This window comes from Muscardinus avellanarius (genome assembly GCF_963383645.1).
Source record: "Muscardinus avellanarius genome assembly, chromosome: 1".
Classification (NCBI taxonomy): domain Eukaryota; kingdom Metazoa; phylum Chordata; class Mammalia; order Rodentia; family Gliridae; genus Muscardinus; species Muscardinus avellanarius.
Window position 1 is genome coordinate 215,963,947 of NC_137786.1, and position 10,291 is coordinate 215,974,237.

Below are 10,291 nucleotides of genomic sequence, written 5' to 3' on the forward strand. Positions count from 1 at the left end.
TATGTAAAATTGACTACTGGTCTCCCTGAAATGTGCAACACTTCTTGGCACTAGTGACAGTTCCATGAGCTCTGGTGACTTTGAGAATTAGAGAATTTGTCTCCTAAATAGGATAATTAGCTGAGTACTTCCTAGAGGTGAACATATTCCAGGAATTTACTATGCAGACAACTATTAGAAAATTTTGGCTACAGGTACATGTAGTAAAGACTATCACATGAGGAAATTGGACAAACAATATATAGCTAGAAGAGGCAAATGTAATTTGCTCAACTCATAGCCCATTCAACTCTCTTGTGTGGCCAGTGTGAAAACCTGACAGTTCTTGGCACATGCCAGTGGACTATCGGGAGTTAAATAAAGTAAGACTGCTACTTTTGCATGCAGTGTTACCCAATATCACAGAACTGATGGATTGTCTGTCAAATGAACTAGGACAGTTCCATTACATTGTAGACTTGGAAAATGCCTTTTTTCCATTACTCCAGAAAGCCAAGAACAATTTGCTTTTACCTGGGAAGGGTGCCAAAGGAACTTTTTTTTGGTTTTGTTTTGTTTTCAGGTTTGTAAAATACTTTTATTGGGATATTGTAATTATACACCATTGTGAGATTCAAAGTGGCACATTCATACATACACATATCCTACCTCCTTCTTCTCCCCTCCTTTCCCGCACGTGTTAGTGAGATTTGTCATGATACCTTTATATATGGACATAGCATTATTTAAACTAGACCTTCTTTGTATATAGCCCCATGGATATTTGCATAGTCCCACCTTGTGTCACAGTCTGATGGCACAAGATTTGGTCTTTTGGTGGAAGTCTGAAGATGTACAGTTGTACCATTATATTGATGCCATTATACTAACCTCAAATCCTGATTCTCTTAGAGTCAGAAGCAGCTGCATGCAGCCTCCAAGCCACTCTCTAGGAATAGGAGTGAGCCATCAATAAGGACAAGGTCCAGGGACCTGAGTATTCTGTCAAATCCTTAGAAGTTGTCTGGTCAGGTAAAACATAGGTGAAACCTGAAGCAGTGATAGACTAGGAATGATCAAACAGTTACAGGTGCATCTGGAATTTGGAGCATTTGGGATAATCACAAATATCAAAAGTTGCAGAGGTCATACATTCTGCCTAGTACCTACATTATAGGTACTAGGTCAGTGATGATTCAGACGACCTACTCTACTGAAGGTTGGATGAGGTCCTGGACCCAGATACCCTGGGAAGGGATATACCAAATGTCCACTCTGAAAAAATGAGGTGCAGACTTAGTTGAAGGTTAGCTGAGGTCCTGGACTCAGACCTCTCAGACAGGAATAACCCAAATGCCCACTCTGACCAAGTTGGGTGGTTATTTAAAGTAATGCACAGTTTTCTAATATCTCTTTGTCTTAACAATTACATGCTTTGTTGGGGCCAGTACAGTTCCCAGAAACAGCACCCTCAGAACTCAGGGAAGTGGAAATAACTCATGTCCCTACAAGAGAAGGGAAAGCTTTTTGAAGTCTAGTACATATTTTAGCTTAATTAATATCTTTTATTCTCTAATTTAGAAGTAACATCAAACATGTTATTAAGATCTGATATTACCTCAATATTGGCATATTGTAGTTATTTTGTTATTGTAACTTTTTTTTTCTTTTTATTGGTTCATTGTAGTAACACATCTTAATGGAGAGCAAGCTGATAGAGGCATACATGCACACTGCACTCAATTAGCCTTCACCCAAGTCCCAGTGCATTTTCTGAGCAACACGCTATGAAGTAGAAATAGTGCCTCTACCCATGGAAATAAGAAATATTTTTTTCACTTTTTTAAGCTTTTAATTTTGAAAAACACTACTATACATCAAGTCTTTGAAATCAGTTACCATTAGTTATTTAATTCTAAAGCATTTGACACGTCTTGCCTTAACACTTTTAAAAACCACACACAAAACTCCATAATTAATACAATAGGCCAAAAGTTTCATCCTATTTTGCAGTTTACCCATCTTATCTCTATAATTATATAGTTCTGTCATTTAAAATATACTACCTAAATCTAATTTTTACATTTCAAAAATTATCTTCAGTAGTAACTATATTTTCTGTGGAGTTATTTCTGAGAATGTTATTTTTCAGAATGTGGGAATATATATGTATATTTATAATCTTGTGAGCTTAAAGTCTGTTTTCTGGTACCTATGTATATACTTGTAAAAAAATTTGTATAATTTTGTGATAATGTAGTTCCCCTCCAAAAAAGTCTATGTTACTAGTAAATGAAAGCATTTTAAAGAACTGTCCGTTTTTCGTTTTGTTTTTGCAGTTGTCATTCCAACTGTTTCTTGCCCTATTTGCCCACCTTTCACAGAAGGTGAGGGACTTAAGGAACGCAGGGATCATTTTACCAAAGTGGCACTCACACTGAGATGCCTATCATGCCTTTCAAACTGAATAATTTAAAAATTAAAAAGCAAATTCGAATAACTTATTTTAAGCTGCCTCTGCCTCAATACTTTTGGCCAGTCCTGTTTTCATGGTGGGTGAAAGACATCATTGTTGGAGAAAGTGACATCAGCTCAACTTTCAGAATAATGACAATCTCCACACTACAACCATGTAAGACTCAACTGCAGTACCGTCATTAACAATCATGAGTGGTGATGCTTACACAGTAGTGTACAAACGTGCCTCAAAGACTTTAATAGAATGTAGCTTTTCTTTAACTGCCTTTTCATAGTCAAAACAACAACAAAAAACACCCAATGTTGTAACTACTGAAATAAACTTACAAACTTGAAAAATTAGACACTTCAGATAGGCAATAAACTTCATATTATGAAAGCAATATATTCCAAGTTTCAAAGATTTGACAACTTCTGTAGAATAATCTTTCATCAGTAGATGGAAACTTTCAAAATGCATGATCTTCCACCAGGTAGGACTGGGTATCATTCACTGGTTTGAGGTCGAATCCATTTCAAGGCATGTCTTGGTGGTACAGTAATGGTGGAATGATAGAATGTGCAGTCTGGTCTTGTACACTGAGTGTTAAACCCACAGTGTTTTGGATGATAGAAGGGACACTCCATTTTCTTACATGCTGGGAAGTAACGGCAGAGCTGACTGCTGGAAGATGGAGATGGTGTCGCAATTGCTGGTTTTGGAGACAGTACTGGAACTCTTCTACTCATGTGAGTTAAGGGACAATCTGGTTTAGTGCACTTTGCATCATATTTACAATTTGGATGAACAAACAAACATTTTTCAGCAAATTTACAATTGGGGAAGGCTTTGCATGGTGAGACAGGGTGGTGGTATGCACATTCGTCCCCGTTCTTACACGCAGACCAGTACTTGCAGCGCTCCAAAAGCTTCTCTGGTTTCTGTGACACACTCAGTTCACTCATCTCAGCATTTGGGTCAGCAAGCTGCCTGCTCATCAACTGCAAGTGTGGGTGGAGGAGACCTTTGAGTCCCTTGTTTGAGGCTGCAGTTTGGTTTACAGGTTTCATTCCTTCAAAGCACATGTCCTCCTCTTGATCTGACATGTATCCTGGGGGGCTGGGGACACCATCCAGCATCACTATAAACTTGGGACTTGCAGGTTTATCTGGTTGTACAAGATCTCGTGTCTGCAAAAGCTGTCCTGAAAGTATCCGAAGGGTATCTGCGGTCTTCGTCCCCGACTCTTGGTTTGGTGCCACTACTATCTCCTCAGACAGCTTTGGCTTCTTCAGAATAAATGATCTTGTGTCTGCATGGACCATGGATTCCATGTCATAGTAATCTTGACTGATCTGCAGCGTTTCTGCCATTACCGGGTCAATTTGCAGTCGGGATAACAATTGTCTCTGTTGAGTTCCTTGATTTTTTTTCCATGCTATCTCCCTTTGTTTCGTCTTCTTTAATGGGGGGACTTATTCTGGAGGGCCTGCTTTGCCCCTGAGCCACTTCTGTTAGCAATTCTTCTTGAGAAGTTCGAGTTCTGGGAGCAACTGGAAGTGTCTGTTTCTGCGGAACTGTAGAATAATTAGTTGTTTTTGTTACAGATTCTTGAGCTTCAGATATAGCCTTCAAAATTAGATTCTTGTTAGCTTGTTTAGAAGGTGGAAGAGATGGTCTCCTTTCAGGCTTTGCTGGCACTGACACACTGCTGGACACACTTCCTGTACGGGAACCATAATCATCATCTTCCTCCTCCTCTTCTCCATCGTGACTGAATTTTTTTACTTTAACAACTGAACTCACCACAGGCAACTTTCTCTTCCGAAAATTTTCATCCTCGATACTCATTTTTTCTGAGTTGTTTCTGAAAAAAGGACTGTAAGTTTCTTCTAAACTGTTCGGCACTTCTGGTTCACACAGACGTGCTGTTTCATACACCTGGCCACTCTGTGTATCTAGCTGCTTGGCAGCATGGATACTGTTTTGCTGCTGCTGAAACTGCAACCTGTTTAAATAAGCACTACTATCTGCATTTCTACTTGCAGGTGGTCGATAAATTTCAATAGAAGGGCGAGAAGAACCATATGTAAGTGTCACTGTAGGTTTCTTCTGAGATAAGGGATTCTCCTGCACAAAATTGAGGTCTTCATCAATGAGATCATCTGGTTCTGGCTTAATATCAATCACATCTTCCGAGGGAGCCGGTTCCCGCAGAGGTTTCACTGTTGACATCAGTCTGGTTGCAGTTCCATCTTCGTAAGTCTGTCTGACATTAGTGGTTTTCTGCTCCTGTGAACTTGTAGAAACCCGGGAATCTCTTTTTTCAGGTCTAGTGCTAGAAATGGCAAGAGGAGGCACTGCAGCTTCGTGTCTCCTTTCTTCTCCCCTGCTGAGACTGCTCTTGTTTGAAGGCACATTACTATCAAAGATATTGGTATCAGAAGACTTTAGACTAGAAGTTTCAGTTGTAACAGAGCGAAGTTTATCTAATACACCATGAAGCCAACGTAAGCTCCTAATTCTTGCAACTTCCCCTTAATGGCACTCCGGATCTTGCGGCTGATCTCGGTGCGGATCTCCATGGCTCCGCAGCGGGCGGCGGGGTCCGCACTGCGCGGCGTTTCGCTTACCTGGGGCCCGCCGCGGGCTCCCACGGCGCAGCCGAGCCGCCCGGAAGTAAGAAATATTGATGGCTCATGTCATGGGCAGTCATCAGCATGGGCTGCTGTGGCCTTATAGCCTGCCATGAAAATGTTTTGGTATAAGACAGGTGCTAGATGTTCCAGCCAATGGGTTGAGCTTTGGGAGGTCTGATTAGTTCTCATGAAGTATATTGGCCCATGTACAGACAGCTGGGCAGTCTACCAGGAACTAACCTGTGGCTGCCCCAATGAGCAGTTCAAGACTGGTTGATTGGACACTGCCCACTGTGGGACAAGGATATGTGAAAGGACCTATGGAAGTGGGGCTTCTGGGAAGGAGCTATTATATATCAATATCATGTTCCAGCAAATAGGCCTTTACTTACCCTTTACAGACCCCTGGTAATGATGCTGTAATCACTCTAGCACAAGTCTGTCCCCAAACAGCCAGAATTACTGAAGGCTTTAATCAACTCCTCAAAGAGTAGCTGAAGGATTGGGGCCCTCCTCAGAAGAGGTCGTGTGTATAAGTACCAAAGGCAATGTAGCTCTTAAATTAGAAATTTCACCACACTAGGAAGGCCCCCTTAGCTAAGGTAATAGCAAGAATGCCCCATACTTTGAAGGTTATAGGGAACTTGGGAGAATAAAATCTCTCTTACTCCCTACACTTTTGGCCTGGGAGCAGCAAGATAAATCTGGGAGTGGCCCTGGTGTATGCAGAAGCCATGGGTTTCAGTCTTGAGCCATAAAGCTTGGGACAAAAGGCCCAATTGTAACTGGACCATTGGATAGCTACCTGGCCCTGGCTGGTAAAGATCACGCCTCCCCCAGGGGCAGATGTCATAGTTTTGCAAAACACACAGTTAAAGACAATGGTCTATTCTTTGTATTCTGTAGAGAATGTTCTCAAGATGAGCATGTTGCCTGCATTCTCCTGAAAGAAAAGAGTTACCTGTAATAGTTTCTTTTTATGCCTGTCCTACTATCCAGATCAATGGCAGGCCATGATAGTCTGTGCATACACTTTTTCAAGATTGCACAACAGCTCCTATTGCCAGGTTTGCACTGACCTACCAGTGGAGAGAATCAATGGTCTCCCATGGTGAATTGTCCCTACAACTGCAAACCACTGAACTATCTTATGAACCTAAAATCACAGCAACCCAGAATGGAATGAAGGATACCACATGACAGAAGATTTGTTGAGCCCAAAATGTATACAACAGGTAAATTGGTCTGTGACCAATCAAATTGTTGGATGGTTGCCCCAAGAACTATGTTAACTTTGTTAATTCCAGGGGTGGTGCTATAGATATAGAACTATAGATGGGAGCCTTAGCCCAACATTTTGAAGAATTATTTAAATTATTAATTTTTTGTGGCACTGGGGTTGGAACCCAGGGGCATTCTATCTCCAAGCTACACAGCCAGCCCTATTTTTTTATTCTTTATTTGAAACAAGGTCTCACTGAAGTTGCAAAGGGCCTCAGTAAGTAGCTGAGGGTGTCCACTAACCTGGTTTCTCCTGTCTCAGTCTCCCAAATGCTGAGATTACAAGTGTGCACCACCACACCTGGCTTCTTGTAGAATTTTTAAATATGTCCCAATAGGTTCTTTCCTTTTTTTTTTTTTTTTTTGTGGTACTGGGGTTCCTGGAAGCCCTTCTATCTCCGGGCTACACTCCCAGACCTATTTTTTTACATTTTTATTTGGAAACAGGGTCTCCTAAGCCAGAGCGAGCGGCTAGCTTTGAACCTGCGCGATCCTCCTGTCTCTGCCTCCCAAGCGCGGGGATTACAAGCGTGCGCCACCACGCCCGGCTGGTTCTTTCCTTTTTAATGAACAAAAACATCCAGATGAGGAAGTTGGTTTTGCAGAATAGAATAGTGTTAGATATGGTCACTATTGCACAGGGTGAAACATGTGCTCTTTGTCAGTAAAATGCTGAATATACATTCCATACCATCAGTATCAGATACAGCAAGCCTTAGAGGATAATGTATGTGGAAGTACATCCTATTTAGGCCTTACAGGAGGACCCACTTACAACCTGGTGGAAATCACTGGGTATTTACTCTGCTCACCTCTGTAGCTGGAGGAATAATAGTTACCTATATCAATAATACTTGCACTCTATTTTCCCTGACACCTAACCCAACGGCTTGCACAAATATACAATTTTTAAAACTATTAATGAAAGAAAAAAATTCTTTCATGAAATATAGACTAGAAATCAAGGGCAGAAGTGATGATAGTATGAGTAATATCCTAGATGAGATAGAACTTAGCATGAGTTAGTGGGGTTAGTATGGTGCAGGGAAAGCCATCATTTTTCTTGAAAACCATAAGGACAAGGAAGAGATACCAGTGTCTGGAATAATATAAGAAAGAAATAAAAAATGTTATGAGTCAGCTCTTCTAGTTGTCCCAGCAATTCACAGGAGAAGAGGAATTTCTAAATGGAAGAGTTTCACTGTGAATATATTTTCTAAATGACCAGGTTTGGGGACAAAATAGTGAAAGATAGCAATGATATCCTCTTTCTTATCCATTTAACTTTAAATAATTTTAATTATTAATTTGTTTCAATGATCTATGTTTAACCTTATTTTCTGAGTAGATCAACCACACTTATCATTTATACCTACACCATCATTGTTGGTTTGCATAACAGCCTTTTCTTGTTTTAGTTATTCATATTTATCCCAAGTCTCTATTCAGATAGATTTGGTCTTAACCATTTTCTCTTTATGGGTTCTTTTTAAAGCACATTTTATTGTTTCCATTGCATGTAATTTTGCATGGCATTTTGCTATAAATCTTACTTTTTGCTTTATTTCCTTAAAGTCTAGTATTGCATTCTTCAGATTTACCTATATTACTGTATGTATATCTATTCTATTGCTTCTTAATGTTATGTAATGCTCCTTGATGGAATCTCCTAAATTGTACCTCTTTATTTTTTTTCAGTATTGGCTATTTGAGTCACCCAAATTGCTTCCAAAGCCTTATAAGCAATGCTATCGTAAATACCCCATGTATGTCCTTTTATGAATCCATGTATAATATTTGTTTGAATGCATTCTCAAGAAAAAAACTGGATCATAAGACCCATGTATATATAATTGAACTAAATACTGCTAAATTTCTACCTTAAACATGTGTGTACCAGTTCCCACTTTCATCATTAATCTATCAGGGTGCCTTCACCTCCACAGGTTAGAGATAGGAGCATGCCGAGTATGTAATCGCAAAGGTAGGTACTGGGACATCTCTAAGATGGAGCTAATTGTATTCTGAAACTAAGGTTTTCTTTTCTAGATAAAGGCTTCATTTCCCCCAAAATGAGCCTGTGACAGAAAGAAGTAAACACAAAGAAAAGTATGAAAAAATGTAATGGAAACGATTCTTTAATTTTTATTCCTTCCTGAATTAATACCTTCTATCTTACTCTTTTCTTTTTTTTGTGAGGAACAAGAGATGCTCAGGCTTCCAGGTAAAGAGTGGAAGGGCAGAATGAGAGTCAAGAAAGTTGAGTAGAGAGTTCTGGCCAGTCTGGTCTTCTCTCTCCCTCTGGTGACACTTTGAGCATTAACTGTGCTGGCAGCCTGGAAGACTGTGTGGATTTCACCAGCATCTTCTACTGAGGGAGATCTCAATCTGTAGCATTGAAAGCAATGTTGAGACCCTTGCCTGCCATGAATTAAGTGAATAGTTAGAGACAAAAGGCCAGGGATCTGTCTGTCCCATCCCCATATCAGAAGTGCTTACAAAATGCTTACTAAATTTTGGCCTGAGCCAAAGGCAGAGGCTTCTCTTCCAAACGTGTCCTTGCAACAGCTCAGTCAGATGGCACCCACCTGCCAGAATTCAAAACTCCAAGCCCCAGAGTCCAGGTGTGCCAGAAGTGCCACTGGTATTCTTGTGAATACCAAGAGGGTGATTCACAAGAACCTCAGGCACAGTCACCAGCCTGAGCCCATAATCACATCTGTCCTTCATGCAACAGATACCCAGATCCTTCTGGAAAGACAACCCAGATTAGGCAGGTGAACAAAATCAAATGGTGTCATCTCCTCAAACCACTATCTCTCCTATCAGTGATGATGATGATGATGATGATAGTAATAATAATATCAGATAGTGTTGCCAACTATCTCTGCATCATTTTCCTACCTTATAAATTTTACTTTTTTTCTGCAACATTATTCTACCTTATAATTTTACTTTCCTAAGCTCCTGCAAGTAATGGAGCCAAAATTTGAACCCACATCTCTTGAACTCTGGAAATGGTTCACTAATCAAACATAATGATATCTCTCTCCTACATGATTTTACAGCTATATTTCTCACCCTTGATCACTATAACTTATTTACGTTAGTCTGGGAGCTTTGGGCCAAGGGTGGCATCTTATTCATTTCTTATCCCTTCCACTCTACACAGTGCCAAGCACAAAATTGTAGCAGACATTTACAACACACTTGTTATGTGCCAGGAACTATTTTTGGGAACCTCAAGGATTAACTCATTCAATCCTCTCAACAACTCTAAGATGTGGATACTCTAACTTGCTCCATTTTGTGGTCCAGGGAACATCATTAGTAAGCGGTGACCCTGAGCACTGTGGGTGCAGAATTTGACCTTTTAACTCATTTATTACTCTGTCTTTGAAATCAATCAATAAGTGTCTATAGGTTGCATTTTTAACCCTTTTATGTCAGCAGCATTTCACAGCCTTGCTTCCACAAAACAAGTGCTTATCCAGAACGTGTAGAGTTGAGGCATCACCAAATCCAATGTTCAGGTCAGAAAATAGAATCCAAGCTTGAAAGTCTGTGCCATGTCCTCATCTCTATCAACAGAACAGCATTTATCACTGTCATCAGCTCTTGGGCTTTTGCCACCAGTGATTAATAGTATCACTTGTTTCTATAAAAGTAGATCTTTCTTCAAAAATTAAAAGTAGATCTTTCTTCAAAACATTTGTGTGCTCCTAGAAGCCAGAGAGCAGAAAGTTACTTATAAACCTGGAAAACTGTTGAATAACCAAAGGATTCCATTTAAAAAAAAAAACTGATCGTCCCTTGCTATTCTGGCAATGTTATTGATATTTTAATTATAAATATTATCATATAATAGAAAGTAGTTTATCTGAAAAACTGGTTCTGAAGATAGGATAATAGGTATTTCTAATACTTAGATTAC

The 10,291-nt window shown here is 39.9% G+C and overlaps 1 protein-coding gene across 1 annotated transcript; it reads right to left on the reverse strand.

Annotated features, from left to right (window-relative positions):
* Positions 1 to 2,943: 2,943 nt before the first annotated feature.
* On the reverse strand, positions 2,944 to 5,022 carry LOC308277017 (zinc finger CCCH domain-containing protein 14-like; the record flags this gene model as incomplete). Its single annotated transcript, XM_080716041.1, is given in 3 exon segments — positions 2,944 to 3,867; positions 3,869 to 4,947; positions 4,950 to 5,022. Coding segments are annotated over 3 exon segments (2,076 nt in total).
* Positions 5,023 to 10,291: the final 5,269 nt, after the last annotated feature.